Raw genomic sequence first — 26,896 nt, forward strand, 5'->3', positions numbered from 1 at the left:
GAATAGGAAATAGTTAATTTGCACAAATTAAATCCAGGGTTCACACAAAGGGTTAATCCTGAAGCCCCAGGCTGCCGTTATGGTTAGCATTGTGTTCGGTGGAATACTTAGGTGATGAGAAGTTCTCAGCCTGAAGGGCCTTTAGCACATCCAAAGACGTAAATAGGAAAACACTCAGAGCCTGACGCAGAAACCCAGACGAGCAACTTGGGCGGCCGGATCGCTGCCGTCATACTTGTGTGATGATAGAAAGACAAGGATTTGGTGTGGTGTTAGCCAATTACTAAGAAACGGGTCACAAAATGTCTAAATCTGAATAATATATCCTTTATTTGTGTAATAACGTAGCAGTGGTGGCCTAATCCACTTGGACGCGCTATTGTCCTGCTGTGCATTATGGGTCCGTCTGGCATCACAAAGGTTAAGAACACTACACGGTCTCCCCCTCCACTTTCCCAAGTCTGGTCTCTCCTCAGAATATACAGAATTTCTGGTGTGATTTATTTGGATTTCATTGAACTAATCCTCTTATTATTGAAAGCAATACATTTCAGAGGCCAACGTTAACCTCTCCTTATTTGGCCTCCGAAATTTCCACGGGCTTTTATTATTCGGAGATCGCTCCTTCATACTGATGAGAAAATTTAGTGGGTTGAACCAAAGCTTGTGGGGGGGGGGGTTATTGGTTACTGTGACCAAATTGATATGCTGGAGCGAAGTATGTCAATGAGGGTCAACAAGCTTTTCAGCCCATCTTGGTCATATATTATACTGACGTCAATCTGGAACATTCCTTTTATATTGCCAATACAGTACTTAGAATGTTTAGATGTTGTTCATATGATGCCACATGTACTACAGTGCTGTATTTTAGTCACTTTAGGCACCGCATAGCAAGCCAATCCAAAGGGGTAATGGTGGAGAGGGTGTTAAGGTGGCAAACTGGTGACTGGTGGCCATGTTCCTCTCTAATTCTAGGGATTATTGAGAGTTGGAACTCATGACCCCCCCCCACACACACTTGGATTTCTGTTCTTTTGGCCTCTTTGTCAGAATTGAAGGCACCCCTATAGTAAACCTCAAAAAGGGGCCCTATTATGATGCCAGGAGGAGTCTTCCATGAGCCTTGCTCTGTTTTCTTGTTAGTAATGCCAACCTACTTGCCAGCTCAGGTTCTTGCCACCAAGCATAGGTGATAAAACCAATGTGGAGTCTCTTTCTCAAGGACCCCATAGCATCTCACGCGTGTATGGTACATACTCCATTGTTCTTCATCAGTACTGGTAAGGGGTTTTGGTTTTTACCGCCAATATGGATAGCAGCAACAGTTAACTAAACACATTACTCCTTTTTTTTATCTTTTAGAAATTATCGATGACCTGACAAATCTTGTAGAAAACACGGACACAAAAGTTCGTAACCAGACCAGACACGTGAAGCTGGTGGACAAGAAATCTGGATCGTGTGGTGAGTAATCCCAACGTATCAGAAAAACTTTCTAACCGTACGAGGTCCATAATTGAAGGAACACCTAAAGCTCGATAATATTGGGCGTTGCCCATTGTTTAGGTTTTTGAGGATTTTCTCTGAATTAGTTTAGATAATGGTCACTGTTATTGACGGCAGACCCAATGTAGCTGTCTATGAGCCCGTCTTTTAATTTATTAATACGAAAATTAACCTGAAAGGCTTTGGAGTAAAACCGTAACTTTTTTAAGTAAATCAAACAACGATAAGGCAAAGTGAGAGGATCTTGACACCTTATGCCAACACAATGCCAACAATCAATCCTATTGGTGGACCTGTGGAAGGTTCCAGTTCTCCTTGTGGACATCCAACTGATGTAAGGAGTCTTACAGGCAATTCCTCTGGGAAAAGTGTGCAAATTAGCCATCCTCAGAACTATTTAACTAATGCCACCTATATGTAACTCAATGTTCAACCCATTATAACATGGCTAGGCATAGCAGCCATGCACCCATAAGTATGGTACAGGTTGCTCTCTAATAGATATCTCTCTTTTTTGGCCAATATCCCTAATCACTTTTGAAGTTTCTTTAATTAGTCGGATCTTGACCTATAGGTGGAATTTTGCTCTTTAATCATACTGTTTCCCAGGAAGCATTGCCTGTTAGACCCCAGACACCTGGTAGATATACGTGTAAGGTGGTGGATTATATAAAACAATGTATAAGACGAAACCTGATTTATTACTCGACCAACGGTGTCAAATAATACGTAAAATAATGGCCGCGTACAATATGACTGAGACAGGGCCGTAGTGGATTTTACAGGGAGGGGGTGTGAATTTATGCTTTGTTTTTTCTGGAATCGGGTTGCCAGGTGTTTGAAAACCAGCCAGGAATAAGTAGAACCCCCTTCCTCTTTCCTCTACCTCACTCCATAGTTTACCACCCCCTCCCCCTCCATTCTGCTTTGAATTCTTCAAGAGCCATTTTTCTCATAGTTTCAATATGAAAACACAATGGTACATAATTGCCTCTTTTTAACCCTGTCTGGGTCATTTACAGTAGTGAATTCTGTAGTGGCTGAGGTTCTGGTGCACTATATAGCATAATACCGCAACTGCTGCAGAACCTCTTTGGAAAAAAGAGCAGCTGATACAGTTCTTGTCTCACCACGGAGCGGACTGGCCAGGGGCCTTTATAATGGGTGCTTTGAATGTGACCCTATATAGTTTTAATATAGAGACGCATTAAGGAACACATTTTGTCCCTATAAACTTCCATATTTTTCACCTTAAAAAAAAATGTTCCGGCAATAAGTTGAGGAAATAAAAAACTTTTGACGTCTTTACTCAATATGCGAACATGAAAGTGGAAAAACCATAGGCAGAGATATTAGGTGCCTGCATATACGCGTAGCCGGACTATATACTGTATTTCATTATAACAAATTCATAAGTTAGGCGTCTATATAAAAGGGTTTGGAAAATCACAAGCAGGTCCCATTCCAAAGAAAAATCTGATTACTTCCAGATTTCACAGAGATACCTTTTACCAGGCTTCCCGAAGAGATATTGGACGATTTATCAGACACGGTACAAAAGGTTTTCTTGCTTGCCTATTGTTATTGATATGTAGCATCTAAAATCCCCAGCTCGCAAATAAAACACATTGTGTATTGACTGGTGAGAATATTGGTGGAAGCCATCATCATTCTGCAAAGTCCGACTTCTTGTTTTAGGTGCACATCCTTAAAGGGGTCGTTCTCAAGATTATAACTTATTTATAGGCTATAAAAATCAGATCATTTGGGTCCAAATAATGGGACCACCAGTCCTTACGGCAGTCCCATAGGAAGTAAATGGAAAAGTGGTCAAGCATGTGGTCCCAGCAATTGGACCCCATCTATGTGGATAGGTGATACCTTGGGATATCCTCTTTAATGCTTCTCTAAGACGGTTCATGCTCATCTCCCCAGCTGATAATTTACCGTAATGGTCACCGCTATAAGCTACATGTTTTCGATCTGAAGTTACAATATCCTATTGTTTATTATAACACATATAAAAGTAGCACCTCCTAGAATGTAAATCATTGGTGATGTCTCTGCAAGCATTGCACCAACAGAAGATTCAAAGATTGCAAAATTGTGAACCTTCCATTGCTAAATTGTGGTAAGGATTGGTAGAATCTGTACCATCAGTTTTTTTAATCAGAAGTGTCTCCCTTGGTGCTCTCATGCCAGGACGGCGTCAATTCAGTTATTGGCATTTCGGCTGACTGCCCAATACAGAGGTTGGCGAGGGGATAATAAGGGTACATGGTGTCTCAAATATGCAACTTTTTATGTGTTAGCCTTTATGTCTTAGAAAGTGCCCAGAAGACCGACTTTGCTAGCCCCTTCCATTAGGGTATGTGCACACTGCGGAGTGGTGACTGATTACCCGTTGGTGAACATGTTTATTCTTTGGATGGAGGACGGAATCCGCCCGTGCATAGAATTGAGTCTATAACATGGGCGGTGGCGCGCGCACCCGGCTCAGTCTGCGAGCTGCGGAATGCGCAACAGCTAATGGACAGTTCACAAGCAGGAGCTGGGGCACTAAACAGAGTTGCATAACCAAGACACCAGATATCTTTCCAACCTCTGTATAGGGCTATCGCCCATTTTAATGGCTGAAAACTGCTGACAGGTTCCTTTTAAATGTAGATTTCTGAACAGACACCAAGTAACATTGAGCCCCTTCCAAAGAATTCTCAAGGGCAGAGCCACCGAGGCTCCGTAGATAGACTTACCATTTATCACTACAAGCATGTTTAAATGGAATTTCACGGGAGATAAGAAACACTCAGACCACCCAAACATGTTTTGGACTGCCCCCCCTCCAATCTCGCTGTAAAGTCACTGTAGACATCTCTGTTACATCACTTCCCAGCGAATCCGACATAAGTTTTCGTTTGAAGTGAATTTTATTGATTTCACATGAACCCGACAAACTTTCCTCCTCTTCCCGTTAACCGTTCTCACCCTGATTTTACACACTTTGTTTCACATGGGTGAGTTCCTTTGTAAGTCGGAACACCAAGGGCAAGCGTTGAGGAATCTTAAAGCCAAGTAATACGTGTTCCTGCTGGTCACTGAAGGATTAGTGCGGAAGACCCTCCATTTCAAGAGACAGAGTCCGGCTCCTTACAACCCCAGAGTGGACAGGGTGACAGAAGGCTAAGTGGATTAAGGCACCAATTTGTTAGGTTTCCTTTGATTCGAGAGAGATCACGGTCACTTATCCCAGTTGGAGATCAAGTTCAGAGAACGAGGGTGGTGGACAAACCAAGCATCCCACAATGGCATTGTTATTGCCCACCCTGGGTGGCCCCTGGCTTGGAGACATTAGGATATTAGGATTCAAAAGGCTAACAATATGTTTCTGAGGGAACCACTGGGAACCGACCCAAAATTGATGGCTAACGGGAGACAAGCCAGCCAGGGAAGCATAACCAAAGAGGTCAGGAAGTTCTCCTTAAGACTAGTTTGATCACGGGAACTTCAAACCCCCCTATACTTTTTTTCTTCCCTTTAATTCCACAGTTAAGACGCCTAAGCGGTTTTCATGGACGACTTAGCCGAACACTTGTGTCTTTGTTACCCTCAAACATTGGGTAATCAATGGAGAAGTCTTTCTTTGGCCGTTGACTTATCTCCTTGCTCAAGAATGTTTTGAGAAGGTCACTCGAAGTTACTCATTTTGTGAAACCTAAAATATGCAAGATACAGTATTCACAATGTAAAGCCCCAGTAGGGAAGGGCTTGGTAAATAATTTGAAGGACAATTGATGTTTGTTGCTTCTTGTCAAGGATATGGTGATGTGCCATGGATGTCTATATTTATATGCATTTTATAGGAGTAAATTAAATTAATGTAAATGCTTTTCCTATGAAACATTTGTTTCAGGGAACCCTTATTTTAAGCTATAGGTTGTTAATGACAGCGACCATAATAAGAAGGTTTAATGGCACATGCTAAGAGAGAGAGAAATAATTCAACTACCATAATACTGCTCCTATATACAATAATATATTACAATATCCTTATTACAGGAATATATACAAGAATCTAACTACTATAATACTGCTCCTATATACAATAATATATTACAATATCTATTACAGGAATATATAAAAGAATATAACTACTATAACACTGCTCCTATATACAAGAATATAACTACTATAAGGCTATGTTCACACTACGTAAAACTACGGCCGTAGTTTTAAGGGGTGGAACATAGCTTTATTTTCAATGGGATCCCGGCCAGAGCGTACGCACATCGTATGCGCTCCGCCCGGGATCCCATGCGGCGCCGGAAAAAACTGACATGTCAGTTTTCTGCGGCCGGAATTCACTGAAAAGCCCTGTCGGTTCACACAGTGAAGCGAGCGGCTCCGGCCGATTGCTTCACTGTGGGCTATGGGAAGCTCTGATGCGGGCGCACGCTGATGCACCTGCATCAGAGCTCTGCGGCCGGAATGATCACCCGGCCGGTACTTAAGTACCGGCTGGGATGATCCGGGCTGAGACCGGCCGTTCCGTGACCCGGCCGGGGTCACGGAACAGCCAGGTGTTCAGGTTGTGTGAACATAGCCTAATACTGCCCCCTATATACAAGAATATAGCTACCATAATACTGCTCCTATATACAAGACTATTACTACTATAAGTGTGGACTTAGTGTAGGGACCCATGTGTATCAGATACCTGCGCGATGGTACATGGGGCAGTATGGCTTGATCAATTCATACACAAAATTCTGATGTGTTTTTTATTTAGCCTAGGGGCACTAGTATCAGCCATAGGTGTGAGGTGCAACACTCTTTTTCTTCCCTGAACCGCATTTTGTTTCTCTCTTTTCTCTGTGTTTTGCACTCCTCCTGGTGAGACCCACATGACCACAATTAGCAGGAGACACCTGAGTGCACATGGTTTTAATCCCTCCTGTCTTTTCCCATTCTGTCTGCAGCTATGGTGAGTGCAATACCTCATCCAGACTTGTGCTGTTTGGGGGCGACCTTCTCCGCCGGCGGTGCTCTTTTCTGATGTGTTTTTTATTTAGCCTAGGGGCACTAATATCAGCCATAGGTGTGAGGTGCAGCACTCTTTTTCTTCCCTGAACCGTATAACTACTATAATACTGCTCCTATATACAATAATATAACTACTATAATACTGCTCCTATATACAAGAATATAACTACTATAATACTGCCTCCTATATACAAGAATATAACTACTATAATACTGCTCCTATATACAAGAATATAACTACTATAATACTGCTCCTATATACAGGGATATAACTACTATAATACTGCCTCCTATATACAGGGATATAACTACTATAATACTGCTCCTATATACAGGAATATAACTACTATAATCCTCCTATATACAAGAATATAACTACTATAATACTGCTCCTATATACTAGAATATAACTACTATAATACTGCTCCTATATACAAGAATATAACTACTATAATACTGCTCCCTATATACAGGAATATAACTACTATAATACTGTTCCTATATACAGGAATATAACTACTATAATACTGCTCCTATATACAAGAATATAACTACTATGATACTTCCTCCTATATACAAGAATATAACTACTATAATACTGCTCCTATATACAAGAATATAACTACTATAATACTGCTCCTATATACAAGGATATAACTACTATAATACTGCTCCTATATACAAGAATATAACTACTATAATACTGCCCCCTATATACAAGAATATAACTACTATAATACTGCTCCTATATACTAGAATATAACTACTATAATACTGCTCCTATATACAGGAATATAACTACTATAATACTGCTCCTATATACAGGGATATAACTACTATAATACTGCTCCCTATATACAAGAATATAACCACTATAATACTGCTCCTATATACAGGAATATAACTATTATAATACTGTCCCCTATGTACAATAATATAGGTATTATAACACTGTCCCCTGTATACATGGATCTGGATGGGAAAGAGATTTTCTTGCTGAGTTGCTTGTAAACCAAACCCCTAAAGATCATTTACTGTAATATACTCCAGCGAGTGGAAAGATAATGTACGTCTGGTAAAGTCTGTGTAACCTATGATGTTGACTCATTGTAAGTGGCATGAATTTTGCTTTTCATTTAATAATACAATGTGTTGCCTAAAAAGTGACTTCATGATATTAAGCTTTTTCTGGCTGCGGTTAGCGCTGGGACACTGGGGTACGAGGCTTGTGCGGAACACATCACATAATCCGGGGTCTGTGCGTAGCCAGAAGCTTGCAGGCATTAGCACCTAATTTTAGGATATCTTGACCAATCCACTCAAAGTAAAAGACGAGAAATGTAAATGCCCCGATGATGTAGACGTTTGAAAACACTTGAATCTGGATATTTCCTGTTCTGCGTAGTGCTAAGTCACAAGCACAATACCAGTTTAAGAAAGTGTGTTTTGCAAGGCTTGGGTTACTCTATGTACTTGTAAGAGTAGCTGCGATTTTCCAACTTAATTTTATAGTTGAGTTGTAGATTATATGTAAGGCGACACAGCCGGTTGCTCTCCTAATTTCGCACTGCGATAGATTTTGCCTGTAACATCTAAAGCCGCATTCAGTATTGTACTTGTTGGAGTAGTATACTACTTGTACCATGATCTTGTGCAGTGTTTTACAAGGTGAGAAGTTCCAGGGCCTTTTATGAAGCATGCATGAAGAATAGATCACACCTCCTCAAAGGGTCTAAGGGTGGTATTACACGAAGCGATTTTTTTCAATTAACGATTAACGATAAACGATCTCCAACGATCGCAATAGCGGTTGCCTAATAATCGTTCGTTTTACTACACGGAAAGATTATCGGTTATATTGGAGCAACAAAATTCAAGAACACTCCCCTTTCAATATGCGAATGAACAGGGAACGGCTAACGACATCTTATTCAAACGAACGATGTGCGAACGATGTGTAAAAGACAAACGATAAAAATAGATCCAAAACCTATTAAACGACCAACGACCAATCGTTCGTCATTTAATCGTTGTCTACTATTACACTTAAAGATAATCGTTCAAATACGACCGATTGAACGATTATTCGAACGATAATCGCTTCGTGTAATACCACCCTTTGAAACGTTAGAAGATGCATCATTAGACAGGCCCGTCCATTTTCTTGGCTACCTTTACAAGGCCCGGCCCGAAGTCATGTCTGCAGAATTTTGGTTGGTTCAAGAATTGCTCCTGTTAATGTTTTCAGAAGATAGGACTTTTTCTTCATGTGAGCGCCCCTTGCAGAAGGTGGATGGGAAGGGAGACTAGTGCAGCACTGCTAAATGACACAGGGAGCTCAACTGCACTCTGCTCTTTTGCTGCCCCTTCCACCAGACCACCCTCATCCCCTCAGAGTGGTTACATTCTTCTTTTTGGATCCGCACTCCTTAAAGGGTAACTATCGGCAGGTTAGACGAAACTGACCTGCTGATATGTCCCTATTGCACAGGAGACGCCGAGGAGGAAGGTATGTCCCTTTAGTCATGTGCTTCACAGTCCCGTGAGATCGTAAAGAGCACTGGCCACCCCCTTAGCACCAATCCGGCCCGCTTCATTCATTATCATTAGCAAAGGACGGGCTGGCTGGGCGGATCAACGCTATGGGGAGCGGGCAGTTCTCCTAATGGTCTCAACTGACAATGGGGCACACAACTAACTGGATCGGAATGGCACCAAGGAGGACGGTAAGAGATTTATCTTCCCCCTTGGCATCTCCTGTGCAGTTGGGGGCTATCAGCAGGTTAGATTCATCTAAGCTGCTGATAGTTTCCCTTTAAAAAGCAAGTCCTATGAAATTAGAAGGCCGGGGGTGCGGGAACATAATATACAAACTATACTTACCAGTCCCCTCCCCGTGCCTCTGTTGCGCAACTTCCGGGTCTATCATTTCTGCTCAGCATCCTGGTACGTCACATACTCGTCTACCCCAGCTGCAACTGCCTGGCTGATCAATTGCCCCCCCTCAGCCAGTCAGTGACTTGGGCGGTATGTTGGCACTGACTTGGCCTGGTTGGCTGAGCTGCAGTCAATCAACAGGGTACGTAATGCTGCTGTTGAAGGAGCTGCAGGACGCCGGCAGCTGTCAGTGAGACTGGGAAGCAGTGCTACGGGGCATGAGGATAGGTTCTTGCACCCACCTGTCTTCCTGCCCTTCTTTTTGTTTCATGTGACTTTTACTTTAATGTTTTTGGTTGAACATCATTGAAAGTTTAAGACTTTTAAATTCATTGTCCAAGATTAAATTATCATTAGTCTCCATTTCAACAAATATTTTTATACAACATCCCAGCAACTTTTGCTAGAGGGAAGAAGACGACTCTCAACTTACCACGTGTACACGTGTAGAATGGTTCAGTATACTGTCCTAAAGTGATGGGCCCTCCTTGAATTGATTGTTTTCTGGTGAATGAAGATTGAGAAAATTTAAGGTACGGAACATTGAGGCCTGCAACAAATGCTGAACAGGCCTCTGGCAGTACAAAGGTTCATCTCTGGCATCTGTGACTAATTCCAGCATCCTCTTTTTACTGGACTGGGAGTAATAAATCTACATTTACTGTATATTGGGATCTTGCACAATGCTTTCACTCATGCCTTAGGAGCCTTTCTGCAAAAGAGTTCACCTTTCCTGCAGCCGCTGCCTAAACTCCGTGCACCCGCCTTAAAGATAATTTGATTTTTGTCTTTAAATTACGTTGGGTACTATTTGAAAGAAATCATCATGACCTCATTGTGTTCCCAGCGTCTGGATTGAGGCTTAACCGTAAGATCCTGGACACTACTCACAGGCTCAGAGAGTGAAACATTGTCGGCTCTGAAGATATTTTCCTTCGAAATAATATTGTGCAATGGTAAGATTCGCTGTGTTTTATAAAGTGGTAAACTAGAGGGAAGCTGATAAAGTTTTCTTTTTTTGAACACAGTCAATATAAGAAGTATGAAATAAAGCGAGGCAGTGGAAGGAGACACCTGCTGTTTAGTCCCAGTGTCCAGTGGGTGAGCTCTTCTCACTTGACGCCCCTGGACTCTCTGTGTTGAGAGCTCCCCCTCTAACCAACTGTGATTGACAGATCTAACAGTCTCCTGATAAGACTCTGGAGCTGTCAATCATGGTGGAGAAGCTGTCAATACAAGGAGCTCACCTGCTACTCACTTCCCACGGTGGTGGATGGAAAAATTACACAACGCTTTTTGACAGATTTCGTTCTGCCCACCTTCTGACCTCTATATATGGCTGTTTCATGGGTCAAAACGGCTGACAAATTCTTGTAATTTTTCAGTGTCCATTCCAAACATACCTCAGGATGTAGCACCGGTGATATATTCTCTTTACCCATGGAGGAAGGTTACATTGATGACGTCTCTTCTCAGCACAACCGCTCTCTCTTCAAACAGTGACAACCGCCTTGCTTGTGAATAATGCAGTATCTCTGTTGTATTGGGGTTTATACTTTTACATGTGGGAAGTTTTTTTTTTTTTTAATATATAAATGTGACCAATATGATTTCACAGTTCAGAGCTCTAGTTGACCATGGACTTTGAGGCTTGCTTTCTACATAGGAGGGAGAGCTAGACAATCTGTGCTTAGTTTAGCACCTTGGAGCTTTTAAGTAAGATACTTAAAGCTTGTAGGGTATAACATAGGCGATAGATCCTAAAAGCTTTTACTGTTTCATAGTTTTGCAATGGGAAGGTTGCCGATTGCTGATCTCACCCTTCAAAAAGTTACAGCAAGGGTAGACCGAGCACTAGGTGTCATAGAGAGGCATTGTGCTTAGCAGATGGAAATTGGATGTAGACAGCATTGAGGAAGAGAAGTGTTGTTATATGGGGCATAAGAGGTGTTAATGGGCAAGTCTAAAGTTTTATGTCGTGTCAGACTCTTGTGTTGGGGCCATGATGGAGTTCAGGATATTAGCCTCCGATTCTCATGTCTTCCAACGGGGCTTGTGCTTGCATGAAGGTGGAAAAAAGGCAAAACATAAATACAGGGCTCCCACTTCTCCCTGTCTCCCCCTCTGCAGCCCCAACTAAAGTGTCTCACACCAGCTTTATTTGCCTAATAAACCAAGTCTTCAATAGCATAGGAAATGCCTCCATTTTTCTGCCAAAGACGCCTAGTAACGGCCAAACAGATAGCCTCCAGCCTGCGCCAAAGGAACAACAACACGAAGGACCATGTGATATCGCCCTTCATTCCACGTCCCGCTACCCATGACAGCAGGGAGTCTTTATTTGAAGATCCCAGACCCTAGAGTCAGTGCCCTATTGTTATCCCCTCCGAGAGCTTCCAGCAAAGGAAATTAATGTATTCCAGAGATCAGCTATTTGTTTCCCCTGCAAGCCTGGTTCATCTCACCCCTCTCTCCCTTTTCATCCACTTTATTTGCAGAGGAGAGGACGAGGGGGTGTCTAGGAGTTAGTGTATAATGAATGCTGGGCACAAGGGGTGGGGGATGGGGAGGGTGAGAGAGATAAATCACCCAGGCGACCGGGAACAAGCTCTATCCATTCCAAGGACTTTATACCCGATTGGTTTCATGTATAGAAGCCTCAAAAGGTTTCTTGTAGACCCTTGCTGTGCTGGAAGAGGTCAGCACGGTGGGAGCTCTGGTGTCTAGCCCAGTCGCTTGCAGACTGGGATACAAGAGCTTGCAATCAACTGACAGTCCAAAGAAGGTCAATAAAGTTATTTGATAAAATATCCAATTACTCAATATCATTTTCTGGTTATAAGGACATAATGTAGACAATGCAAGCTTATTCCTAATGAAATCCTATAAAGCCTATGACCAAAGATATATGGACCCCTATTCCAATGTGTAGGGTCAGTCATTTTTGCTCAGTCTGTTGCTTACAGCTGAACAAAAAGATGGAGTCTACATAGATCCCAGTTTTTCTCTTCTTGGCCACCTTTGCATCGAGCTGGTCAACTATAAATGTCTAGCAGTGGAAACAGCCCGTCGAGTGTACAAGTCAACCGAATGCAAAACTATATAGTCAACAAGGCTCATCTTTACTCCATTGGAAGGCTCGATACCAGATTCTAAATGTCCGGATGGATACATCAACAGAAGATACCTTTACTGGAAGCTTCATGGTGGAGCATCTGCTCACAAGCCACAAAAAGAGAACCAGAGATGGTAGAATCGGACTATGCAAAGAAAGGGCAATAACATCCAAAAGTGCCAAAAATACAGAAACAATTTATATGATAAACCGTGATTAGATATGTAACAACAGGCATCACATCTCGAGCGGATCAGGGCAGACAGCCCACACGATCCGTCACTAAGACTTCCTCAGGGGTAAGCGAATTAACCCGCCGCAGCGTTTTATATAGCCATAAGCATTGATGATAAAACGATTCCATAACAGGTATAAGGGGAGCGCCATGTAAGACATGGATTCAGCACTTACACAGTATGAAGAAATACCCATGTGTGACTCCCGTGAACGCCGTGGCATGTGTGGATCCCATCCGCGCTGTGGCACCATCTTCTTGTTTTTGTTTTTTTTTAATTCTTTATTTGTATTTTCAAAAGGATACACCAGGAAATGGCAACAACGCCAGCACCATGTATAATCGAAATATATAAGTACAGTGAAAGTAAAGGTACAACAAAAAGTGTGGTTGCTCAGAGGTCTTAACTTATATCAGTAGAACAATGACAAGAGATGTAACCACTAATGTCAGTACACGAATGAGCAGCAAACCAGGGTGTCAAGAAGGTGTCACCACTCCGCTGGGTCTCCAAAATTTAGGAAACAACGAGCCGAGCCGGGGCTCGGACTACATGAAAAAGGACAAACAACACATACATTCACCGAATAAGACATAAACTGACAGAACAGAAATACAAAGCGGGAACACAAGAAGGAAATGTAGGAGGGGAGGGGAAAGAAGAGATTGGGGGGGATAAGGAACTGAGAAAATGAGGAAAGGGGTGCCCGAGGTGAAGTAGCCAGAAAGTATAGCGAATGTCCCCTAGCAGACAAAGAAATCAAGTTGTGGAGGGGGTTCGCAGTAGTTCTTTATACATATCAGTTTCTTGGAATTATATCCATGCAAACCAAGTTTGGGTAAAACGAGCATTAGAATCTAGGATGCTAGCTGTCAGATCCTCCATATGTATGAGGTCATTGACCTTTGAGATCCAGAGAGAGATCGGAGGGGGGTTTTGTTTCTTCCAATAAAGGGGAACGCATGCTCTGGCGGCCATTGCCAAGAAACGAAGCATTTGTATACTGACAAAGATAAGTCGCAGTGATGAAGGAGAAATAAGGCGGGCCCATTGGAAACGTCAGATCAGTGACCTGCCGTATCACTCATGTGACCTCGGACCAGAAAATTTGAAGGCGAGTACAGTCCCAAAAAATGTGGAGGAACGTACCTTCCTCGGTGCCACACCTCCAGCATGTTCGTTCAACCTCAGGGATGAAAGCATGCAGTCGGGAGGGAACCCGATACCATCTGGAGAGAATTTTGTATACAGCTTCCTGAAGGTGGGAGCTAATAGAGGACTTATGCGTGAGGGTGAAAATCCTGGATCTTTGTTCCGATGTAAGGGTGAGGTTGAGTTCTTCCTCCCATTTTACCATAAACTCAGGGGGGGGGGGGTACCTCCGGGGGACTCAACAGAAATTGATAAGCCAAGAAAAGACTGTCGTAAGGGTTCCTTGCCCGAGCATAAGGCTTTGAAGGGGGTGACGGATGTGGCGAGCGTAGAAGGGTTGGGACAGCAGAGGAGGAAGTGGCGCAACTGTGCTGCTCTCCAGAAGCCCAGGCAACATGGTTCAGCACGTTCCAGCAGGCTGGAGGTAGATAACCATGAGGAGTCTTTGATGAAATCACCAGCATGGAAAAACCCAGCTTCAATCCATTCTCGGAAGACCGGGTCCTCCAGACTAGGCGTAAACTCAGGATGTCCCAGTACAGGGGAAAGTTTGGAGTTCAGAGGGAGAAGAAATTGCCATACCGCCCTCTCCGAGCACGCCCCAATCACTGGTCCAATAGTGGGGTGAGACTTCAGGGTAGTAAGCAGGGTGCCGGGCAGCCATGGGAGACCTTGTAAGGGAATCGCAGTGAAAGATTGTCTTACCACGATCCATTGTTTTCTCTGGCTGGGCACCATCTTGTTGTGACCGCAACCATTTTATTAGACACAGAGTATAGTAAGCAGACGTCCAGGACTCCTAGCCTCAATGGGCAGTAGTACGCATGCTCCGTTCAGATAATGTACAAAGTGAATACATCTAGTCATTTTGTAAATGCACCTAAACAGTAACAAAGAGCACAAGTGGCGATGTAAAGATATACAATAATTTCCCTCCTAATAAATCACTCACAGCCAAACGATCCACTGATTTAGAGATGAAAAACAAAAAACAGTGTATGACATAACCCCATGCATATAACTAAAGCGTCCAATGGTTTACTCCATTCCCTCGTGTTAAAAAAAAAAAAACACATGGAGGAATCCTGAACTACCACATAACGCAATAATAGAGATCCAGAAGTGAAAGGTCAACAATGTAGCCAAGCACAGAATGAACACATGTGCGATAGGTTAAATAAAAATATACAGGTCACTGCTAAGACATCATAATGATAGGAGAGTCTCTTCCATACAATATGCGCTTGTGCAGAGATAACAGTAATATATATCCTACATCATCTACATTATGGCTGAATGCAAGATAGATGCTTACATGGTAACTGAGTGGGTTCATTCTTTGGGCGGACGGTGGAATCTGCCAAACCATAGAATGAAGTCTATGGGACCAGTGGAGATGCGTACGTGCACCAGTGGGGGTGAGCTATCAAATCAGCGATGGGTGATCCGCTGGAATTTTGTAGTGTGCACATACTCTTAGAGTGGTATACACTGAATAGCCACTTTCCCCATCTAATAACACATTTGACTGACTTTGGCATTACAAACTGCAGAAATTCATCATTGTATATATTTCATTAGGTGATTAAATCATTTTGCAGGAATATTGACCCACGCAGATAGGATCACTTTTTGCAACGGTTGCATCTCCGAAATAAAGGCCCTATTCCACCAACAGATCTGACGACAGATTATCTGCCAAAGATTTGAAGCCAAACCCAGGAACAGACTATAATCAGAGAACAGGTCATAGAGGGAAGACTAAATTTCTCCTCTTTTTAAATGCACTCCTGGATTTGGCTTCAAATCTTTGACAGATAATCTGTCATCGGATCTGTTGGTGGAATAGGGCCTTAACTCATCACAGAATAGCCCTATAGGATTAAAATCTGGGGTCTTTGCAGGCCAACAAGGAAGGAAAACTCACTGCTGTTTTCCAGCGGCTAATCCATACCTATACGACCTTTGTGCATGGTGCATTGTCCTGCTGACGTTGTCCTACCTCTGTGAAGGAATGAACTTGGTAGGACACTATGCCTAGATAAGTCCTATAGGCCAAATGTCGATCCTCCGGCATCAGTCTTGCCTTTTGTGTTTCTCTTGAGACACACTGGCACTGGAATCGGTCATCCACTGGCATAGCCCATCTTTTCTGAAGAGCGATGAGTTTTGGCTTGGTAGAAACCACTGCAGTTTCCTTGATTGTTCATCATCTCTTCGTCACAAACAATTCTTCACTTCTTTGATGTTCCCTTTTGTAGACAAGTTGCTTACATCTACAGCACCCCCTTTCGCTAGTTGTTTCTTCTCTCCTGGACCATTTTCAGTAAATCCCACATGGCTGCCAGTTTTTAAAGTCCTGGCCCTGGCTAGTCTAACAATACTGACCAGGCTTTGTTTCCTGTGGCTCCAATCAGTACGTGTTCACACTGACACTGAACCATTAAAACCTTTCCTTAAAAAAACCTTACAATTTGACACCATGGCTGCATTCATGACCAACTTAGATAAATATTGAGACTAAATTCCAGGTCCACAATGTCTCGTAATGTTGGCATTTCATAGGGACGACTGGTTGACAAATGCAATGGAAACCCATACATCCAGAAGAGAAGATTCCTTGCCCAGATGATTAGTTGTTTAACTTCAACCTGATGATGGCTCCCTGATATACGGAAGTATTTATGCAAACTGCTTGTTGCGTCCTTGTATAAATTATAGATGCGGTTGATCAGAATCCCTTTCCAGATGCTTTCATCCAGATAAAGTTTATTAGATCGGAAGTGATTTGCTCCGGAGGTCTTTCACTGAATCTGTGGGTAATGTTTTCACCGTGGTCAGGCACCATTTAATGACTAGCATTTCGCTCAAGGGTTCGGCCTCACGAGGGGTGAGCGTATGAGATGCAGACTATCGTACGGTAAAAGCAGACAAGGAACCCCATTGTTCTCTACCTTGGACTAGAAATCGAGAGGGTCCTTCAGACTTCGTTCTCCCGGTAATACTTGGGTACTGGAACCATCATTTGTCAGACTGAGGCTCAGCCCTTTCTCCTCGAGGGTGCTCAGTGACAAAAAGCGGGGTGCTTGTCGATAAAGAATCTCAGTCCCTATTATTTCTACTGTGGAGAAAGCCTGAAGCTTGTTGGGGCCATTAGTTTCTTTTTAAGCAGCAATAGGAAACCGTGTTGGATATAATGATTTAACTCCTTCCTGAATTATAGAATTTTTGGCTGACTTGGATAGGAGAAAAGATGGTAAATAGCACATAATGATGCTGTAAATCATAACAAGGTGCAGGGATCATCACTTACTGTGATGAGTGCCAGTAGTATGATGTATCAGATGCCTTCTTAATGCGGAAATATAATAAACAATGTATACTTACCCTTCTCTGTGCCCTCGCAGCACTGCATCACCGCTCCTGCCATGTCACAACCTGGGCTTAGGAATGCCTGCTTATCCAGTCAGTGACTGAGGCATGACGCCGCTGCCGTCACTGACTGGCTGAGCGGGTATTTTCCCTCTGGTCGTGACTTACCAGAAAGCAGGGAGAAACTGGAGCCCGGCAGCGATCAGTGAGCCGAGCAGTGGCGCTGCCTTCAGTTGTTATTTTGGCCGTACTTCTCCTTTAATTAGGTATAATTGTGTTTTCTACTGCAGCTGAAATAGAAGATACATCCAGGGGATTTTACTGATAAGTACTTCTTACAGTGGTTTTCCATCCTGTAACGGACAGAGTGTGGACTCCGTACCGAGTTGGTTTGGCTTTGGGCCACGCGAGAGCGTGGAGTCTAATTTTCCGGCGATTAATGATAAATGATCTTAAACAACCGCTATGACAAACGATTTTAAATCGTTGACCCTATTACACAGGACGATGATCCTTATTTACAGTCGTTCTTGCGCTCGTCCTTTCCTGGCTGATAGACCAGGAAACGACTGAATGACGTGTTATTACACCGAACGCTGTTCGAAAGATTTGTGAATGATCAACGATTAAAATAGGTCCAGATTCTTTCAAACGATCAACAATTTCCCATTGGTCGTTTAATCGTTGCCTGCTATTACACAAAACGATTATCGTTTAAATCCAAAGAATTTTTTGAATTGAACGACAATCGTTCTGTGTAATACGACCCTAAGAGTCCTGTTACACAGAGACATGATCTATTAAATCAGTCCAATTTGGCAGATCATCGTTTCATGCAATAAAGGCAACAATCAGCTGATGGCACCGATCATGAACTGATTGTGCCTTTAGGTCCAGACCTAAAAACATCAGATGCTGGCGTATTAGCGGTGCCTGGTTGACAGATGATGACTGTGGGGAAAAAAAATATATTATACATACCTCTCTGTGCTCTTTGATGTCCTCCTTCCTCCTCACAGTGTCTAAGGTGACAGACTGCTCAGCCAGTCACTAGTCCCGGTGATTGGCTGAGCGTCCTGTCACTTCAGACACTGCAGGAAGCAGGCCTAAGTTAGCAGGAGAGCAGGGAGGGTGGAGAGGTATGTATAGTTTATTTTACAGGAACTGCATAGACAACGCTAATGATTTCCATGCAGCCCTTGCTGCATGATTATCGCCCTGTATATGGGCTCAGTAAGCGAGCGGGCCATCTAATATGGACCTTAGTGCCCTCTAGGTCTTCACCCTTTAATCTACTTTAATTTCCAAAAATCTTCACTACAAAAATAATTTGTTGGATCAAGTAATTTCTGCACTCTATTCCATGTATTCGGTCTCTCCTGCTTTGCCCTCGGGATTATTAATATGGCCTGTTGAATCTTGCCTGCAGGATTTGTCAGTGTGTCTGTATCTTAAACAAGACTTTCTTTTTCTGGGTTACTTTATATCCTCTATATCGTCATATGGATCCAGATAAAGTCTTTTCATTAGTGAGCTGCCTGCATCCTACGGGGCTCAAGGTTCTCCACAGATTTATTGGCCAGCGGCCCAAATGGAAGCGTGGAGTTAGAGAGTTTGTTGTATAGTTTAGACCATCTAGAATTCTAGATGGACATCCTTAGCTCTTCTTCTGCCATTGCTCATTCCAGCCAAACCTTGGAGTGAAATCTCGATAGACTTTTATTATCAATTTCCCTCCTGCTAAGGCCTTCACTACCATCTGGGGGAGTGGTGAATACTCTTTTTTTAATTTTCCTTTTGTCTGGGTTGCCTTCTTGTCCTCTGTTGGCTGAGTTTTTGTAATGATGTAGTAGTGCATCTTTGAGTTCCCTGCCTATATTATCTTGAATTATGGAATACAACTTGTTTCTAGAAAGCCCTAAAAATCGATCAGGACTTTTCCCCTTGATATTATCATCTGAGTAATAGTCAGCTGGAACCCATCAATAAGTTCCTCAAGCAATATCTAGAACCTGAGTAGTTGTCTATTGGTCCAACTGGATACCAGGGGCTGAATTTGTTCACAACAACCATTTCCATGTCTTCCTGTAAATCTCCTATGGTGAAAGCCTATGTACTCATCCCCCAGACTCAACACAGCTTCAGGTACCTACTGATGTGAATGTTTGTCAAAATAAGCAAAGGAGAGAAACCATTGTACACCACCAAGCCCCTACAATCCCATCATAGCAGCGGAACCCCCTGATGACACTGCAGACATTTTCCAGGAATAAGGAACATAACAAAGAGATCAAGGGGGTGACTCAGCTTTTAGTCTGGTCAATCATCTGTGGTTCGAAGGCTGATCCATGGAGGCCCTACAGGATCTGCTGGGGTTCATAGGGTCTGGGCCTCACCAGTCAGAGAACTGGGGAAGAGCACAGTATCAGGCAGGTAGCTTTACTGCTATGGCAGGTAGCTTTACTGCTTTAATTGTGATTTGATATAAAGAAGAAAAAAAGCAAGGACTTAAATCCGTAAATCTTCCCTCGTCCCCTGTATACTTTTGTATCCCAGCACAGGCACACGTTAACCTTTCCTGCCCTGGTGTTTTGTATGTAATGTATAAAATATGCATGTACTTATAATTACACTTCATTTTCGATGCCCCCACAAGCCCGTGCTCGCCGCCAGGCAATATTGACATCTCTCGGAATTTGCCGTAGTAGTGACCCCCATCTGAAAATCCCATTGAAAATAATTTTTGTGCTCTAATATTTGTCTGGAATTTGTTAATTGCTGCAGGGAGTGACAGTGATGTGTTTGATTTGTACAAGACTGGAAAATGAAGGCAATTTCCTAAGGGAAGAATCTGACTGCTGAGAGTGTTCATGCAGTGCACGTGTGTGGGGCGTGATGCGGAGACACATTACCGTGTGGGAGGAACCGGATGATTGTTCAGCGTGTACTAGAACCTGGAATAGCGGGATGTTTGTAGAGTCCTATTTCGATATCAGATAGACAGATGTATACCTCCGACAGACTTTTCTAGATGCATTGCCTACGGCCGTGTTTCTGCTTCCATCAGAGACTCCTTTACTGGTTCTGTCAGATTTGACAGGAAGGCTAGCACAGCAAACAACTTCTTCCTGTCAGGACATGGACAACACGACGAAACCTGAGGGACCGCGTCATAAGACAATGGGGTCTATTAGTCAAGTCTTAGGGTCTTAGAACATGGGCCGACTACGTCCTGATCATTTTAGTAAACAAGCGCCGATCTGCTAGATTGGCAATTGTTTACTGGACCTATTAGCCGGCCCGATAATCCCCCTGAGCGGCCCGTTAGCTGACAGGATGGGACTGTCGAGAGAAGACCGGGAGCGGAGAGAGGTAAGGGATTAGGTTTTGGTAAGGATGGTCCGAACCTGCCGAGGTTTGGGTTCGTATGAACCCGAACGCTCGGCATCAGATTCCCGCTGTCTGGCCGCTCCGTGCAGCGGGTGGATACAGCGGGAGGACCGCCTGGAAAACTGGGATACAGCCTATGGTTATGGCTGTATCCCAGTTTTCCAGGCGGTCCTCCCGCTGTATCCACCCTCTCCACGGAGCGGGCAGACAGCGGGAATCATTGCCGAGAGTTCGGGTTCGTACCTCGGCAGGTTCGGACCATCCCTAGTTTTTAGGCAATGGTCAGTCATTGGCCACTCATCACTATTACACATAGTGATGCACGGTCCGTCCCCTGGCGATTTTAGGTCCAAACCTAAACCAACGATAGTTGTTTCTATTACACGGATCAATAATCGGCCAAATTGGTCCGTGATTTGACTGCTCCGGGTCTATTGGCATGGTTCCTTATATGGAAGTGAAAAGAGCCTTAGGGTAGCTTCACATACACCGTATCGCAGCGGATTTTCTGCTGCTGATCCGCAGCGGATCCGCAGCAGATTTGATCTAAATAACTAAACACAGTATTAAATCTGCACCATCAAATCTGCTGCGGATCCGGTGTGTGTGAAGGCACCCTTATGCTAGATTCACACCACCTTGTGTGCCTCTTGGGTACTGATACATTGGCAAAAACTGAAAATCGGCTACTGATGTGTCCATGCTTGGATCGAGATGAACTTAATATATACCTGGAAAAAGACCCAAACATAGATGAATTGGGCCCATGCTGATCTGAGCACAGACACACCAGCAGCCGTAGTGTGAGCCCGGCCTTAGATATATCAGTCTGGAGGCAAGAGGATTGTAAAGCCGCAATACAATTCATATACAGGTTCTTATCACATATATATGCTATATCTTGAAAAAAAACACTGTATTGAATCGCCTGTTAACTTCTGAAGTAAAAGTTGCAGAACTTTTGATGAGGCTTTTTTCACATGAGACTGGAGGAGCCCATTGACTGCTTGTACTCTGTAATAAATCCCCTCCACCCTCACCCAGCACATAAACTCCTCTGCTCTTTCCTCTTAGTACTGTTTCTCCTGTATTATATATTATTTTGTGCTATATAATATACTTTCTGTGTATACATAGTTAAGGATGTATATGTATGTGGCACAGGTGAACTGAAATTATTTAATATCCTGACAAATTACTGTAGAAACAACCCCACAAGTGCAGGAGCCCCTTCCTCATGTTTTCCTGCCCTCCGCTGTGTCTTGTATGACATGGGTCGCCCAGCCCCCTCCTTTCTCACCCATTTTTCAGGGTTGTGAATGAATTGTCTTGTGTTTTGGTGCTAGGAGAACGTTTGACAAGGGAATAGCCTTGTCCTCCCCTCCTTTCCAGACAATAAGGGGCAGGCAGGTTACCAATAGCTGTGTGTGGGCCTGTGGTCTGTTTTATTATGAAAATTAACCCATAGTGTGGCCGGGATGGGCCTGTCCTATCTGTGCCTAAAGCTGTAGACCCAGTGCTGGATCCTTTCCCCTCTAAGTGAGGGGGCAGCGTGATGGGAAATGTTCTGCTGGATGGAGACCTTGTGTCCTGGCATCATGTGGATGTTAATGTGACGGGCACCACCTACCTAACCATTATACTCACCAAGTGTCTCTTTTATGGCTGCAGGAACATTGGAGCATTGCTCAGGAATAACAAAGAGATCAAGGTGACTCGACCTCCAGATTCCTCAAACCTCAGTTCGATCATCTGTGGGATGTGCTGGAGGAAGAAGTCTGATCCATGGAGGCTGCACCTTGCACCATACAGGATCTGCTGCTGATACCACAGGGGTCATCACTGGACTATGAGGTCCGGGCCCCCAGGGATACATCACAGGGCTATAAGGTCCGGGCCCTGGGAGAGGGACATCACAGGGCTATAAGGTCCGGGCCCTGGGAGAGGGACATCACAGGGCTATAAGGTCCGGGCCCCAGGAGAGGGACATCACAGAGCTATAAGGTCCGGGCCCTGGGAGAGGGACATCACAGGGCTATAAGGTCCGGGCCCTGGGAGAGGGACATCACAGGGCTATAAGGTCCGGGCCCCGGGAGAGGGACATCACAGGGCTATAAGGTCCGGGCCCTGGGGGGGTTGTCATCAGAGGGCTATAGGTATTAAGTCAGAGCAAGGGAGAACTACCCAGTCTTGGGGCCCTATTACACAGAGTGAAAATTGTCCAGATTCGGCCGATTATCGCTCCATGTAATAGAGACAACAATCAGCCGATCATTTCTTTAAAACACGACGTACATGTAATAGAGATGCACAGCCGACAGCTGACGCTGTCCGCACTCCCGGTTTTCTCCTGCACTCTGTATGTATCCCCGAACTGCGTGCTACGGCTCCAGAGAGGTCTGTCTGAGCTGACAGGCCGCTCAGCGAATCACTGGCTGCAAGGGCTGCACGGACATCACTAACAATGTCCCTGCAGCCCTTGCTAAATGATTATCGGGCCATGTAATAGGCCTAGTGAAGGAGCGCCAATCTAGCTAGAAGCGCTAGTTTACATCGCGTAGCTACCTGTGCCGCAGACAGTGACAGGTGTTCTTCAAGGCTAGATAAGCTGAATGAAAGTTTTTGCACCATATACTGTATTTTTTTTTTTTTTTTTAAATGTCCCTGGCTCAGCCGACAGAACTGAGATCCGGCTACTTAAGGTTTTAGCAGTGGAAAGGCGGAGTATACTCACCAGAGCGGCACTTTTCTGTCCGTGACTCTCTCCCTATCCCTCCAGCCTGTCCTTTGTCCGCCCTGTTCCTCCTCTAAATCCTTCCGTGGCCAAGGAAGAAATGAAATCCAGACCTTTGTGGTTTTACTGACATATGAACACAGTGCTAACAAGTCGCCGAGCATCAGGTTGACATTTTTCCGTCCATCTTGCGGTTAAAACACAGACTGTACGCAGACCGCCGAGCACATGGCCCAACTCAGGATTAATTACAGGACATTGTTTCATACTGGGCAGTGATATAACTGCAGATGCACAGGGCAGAGAGCAATGGCGTTTTTGGAGGTTCATTGCCCCCTGTAAGAGGTCGAGGCAAGGGCTAATGTACATGAAGAGATAATATCACACAATTCTACATTCACACTGTACCACTAAGGAACAGCATGGGTTGTGGACATTGGCCACCATAATGTGTAGCCTACAAAGTATGTAAGGGATATATAACTACAATAATACCACCTCATATGTACAAGAATATAACTACTATAATACTGCTCCTATACATAAGAATATAACAACTATAATACTGCTCCTATATACAAGAATATAACTACTATAATACTGCTCCCTATATACAGGAATATAACTACTATAATACTGCTCCTATATACAGGAATATAACTACTATAATACTGCTCCTATATACAAGAATATAACTACTATAATACTGCTCCTATATACAGGAATATAACTACTATAATACTGCTCCTATATACAAGAATATAACTACTATAATACTGCTCCTATATACAAGAATATAACTACTATAATACTGCTCCTATATACAGGAGTATAACTACTATAATACTACCCCTATATACAAGAATATAACTACCATAATACTGCTCCTATATACAGGAATATACTATAATACTGCTCCTATATACAGGAATATCACTACCATAATACTGCTCCTATATACAGGAATATAACTACTATATTACTGCTCCTATATACAGGAATATAACTACTATAATACGGTTCAGGGAAGAAAAAGAGTGCTGCACCTCACACCTATGGCTGATACTAGTACCTCTCGGCTGCATAACAGCTCTAGCACTCCTTTATAAGACCCACATGATCAAAATTAGCAGGATATGCCTGTGCTCACATGTCTGGACCCTATGTCTTCCCCATTCTGTGAGAGCAGCAATGGTAAGTGTAATACCATATCCATACTTGTGTCTTCCCCGCCGGTGGTGCTGGCTGGGTTTTGGTGGGGCTTTTTGGGTCTGGTCCTGTGACATTGGGGTTGCAGGGCCGTTCCATGGCCTCCCTTCCCTGTACGTGCACGCTTTGCGGGGTTGGCGGTCGCTGACCGACACGGTGTGGAGTTAGCGTAGGGACCCGTGTGGACCAGAGGACCTGCGCGGTGGTACACGGGGCAATATGGCTTGATCAATTCATATACAGACACTCTGGTGTTGATTTTTAATATAGGCCTAGCGGCATTAGTATCAGCCATAGATGGGATGTGCAGCCGTTCCATTCTCTCCAGTTCGTATAATTACTATAATACTGCTCCCTATATACAAGAATATAACTACTATAATACTGCTCCTATATACAGTAATATAACTACTATAATACTGCTCCTATATACAGGAATATAACTACTATAATTCTGCTCCTATATACAGGAATATAACTACTATAATACTGCCCCCTATATACAGGAATATAACTACTATAATACTGCCTCCTATATACAGGAATATAACTACTATAATACAGGGTGAGAACTGGGTGGCTGGCACTACGGGAATACACACTATATCAGCAGTCTTGTGGATAGGCAAGCTCTCACCTGGATGTAGTTACGGCTCATGGAGGTGCTCAACGCCAAAGAAAACAGTCCGATATGGAACAAGGTAGAAAAAGAGAGGCGGTCACTCACCATTAGATGCAGAAAACATTCATTTATTCATCCAGGAATGAACAAAGCAAGGAAGGGGGAAGGTGGAGGAGCAGGTGCAATCAGACGAACGTTTTCACGCTATCGCGCTTCGTCTGGTCTGGCCAGACCTGACGAAGCGCGATAGCGTGAAAACGTTCGTCTGATTGCACCTGCTCCTCCACCTTCCACCTTCCTTGCTTTGTTCATTCCTGGATGAATAAATGAATGTTTTCGGCATCTAATGGTGAGTGACCGCCTCTCTTTTTCTACCTTGTTCCATAACTACTATAATACTGCCCCCTATATACAAAAATATAACTACTATAATACTGCTCCTATATATAAGAATATAACTACTATAATACTGCTCCTATATACAAGAATATAACTACTATAATACTGCTTCCCGTATACAAGAACATGAGTACTATTAGTCACATTCCCATACACTTGCCTGCTGTCTATGTTACAGGTGTAAATCTGCAGTATGTTAGCGCGGTGCGGATGTGCGGTATTAGAGTAGGATTATGGATACAGGTAGATTTCCGGCTCTGGCTGCACTGGTAGTAACATGTGTTATGTTGTTGTTACAGCAGATTCTTAGTGAGGGGCTGGGGTCCAGCAGGACACATTAGTCGCAGTACAGCCGGCCGATCATTTGCCCGTTCCTGGCTTTGTGTGCCGCCTCTGCCAGATCCGCCGTCCAGTAACTGAGCTTCTTCTAGCTGTTAAATGAACAGTCGTGACCTAGAAGCCTGGAGCAGGCCGGGCACTGGGGAGAGATGCTGGATGTAACACTTAGCTCATATCCTCTTCACCAACAGATGCCACTTTTAACCCTTCCATGCCCAATGGTGCCTACGGTTCAGTAATGTCACCAGCTCATAAACACAGGGCAGGAACATGGGCATCACAGGGACCCTGGAGCGTCAACCAGACGCCCCAAAATTAAGAAGTTACGATTACTATTCTGTTGTTTGGCAACTTGAACAGAACATGTAACAAATGTCTATTGTTATATGTTCTGTTCTATTGAAGTGAATGGAGCGTAAATGTAAAACCAAACCCAGTCAAACCCAGTGCTGTTTCTGAAAGAAAGCGGACATGTTTTTCTAAACCTTTGTAACCTTTAAGCTGCTGAGGTGCTGTGTATGGAGGAAGATTGGTGACAATGGCCAGACCTTGCTGTTCTCCTCCTCTTTGTTGTTTTGTGATGTTTTTTTCCCCTGCAAGGTGTGTCAGTTTAGCCAAACACTGGGCTGAGCCGGCATCTCCTTCAGGAAAGAATCATTACAGGAAGAAGAGGAGAACACCAGGGATTGGGCATTTTTAGAACAGCATCAGCAGGGTTTGGGGACAGGTGAGTATGCCCTCTTTACAGATTTGTAATTTACTTCTATTTCCTCCAGTCTCCCAGTACTTATCAGCTGCTGTATATCCTGCAGGAAGTGGTATATCATTTCCAGTTAAAGGGT

The 26,896-nt window shown here is 43.6% G+C and overlaps 1 protein-coding gene across 1 annotated transcript in view; it reads left to right on the top strand.

Annotated features, from left to right (window-relative positions):
- Window positions 1–26,896, top strand: part of STX8 (syntaxin 8) — a 120,018-nt gene that overhangs the window by 87,780 nt on the left and 5,342 nt on the right. Inside the window, exon 7 of the mRNA XM_069952533.1 lies at window positions 1,366–1,467. Within this exon, the coding sequence (XP_069808634.1) occupies window positions 1,366–1,467 (102 nt within the window). The remainder of the gene's footprint in view (window positions 1–1,365; window positions 1,468–26,896) is intronic.

The sequence above is a fragment of the Dendropsophus ebraccatus genome, chromosome 14, assembly GCF_027789765.1.
Source record: "Dendropsophus ebraccatus isolate aDenEbr1 chromosome 14, aDenEbr1.pat, whole genome shotgun sequence".
Lineage (NCBI taxonomy): Eukaryota > Metazoa > Chordata > Amphibia > Anura > Hylidae > Dendropsophus > Dendropsophus ebraccatus.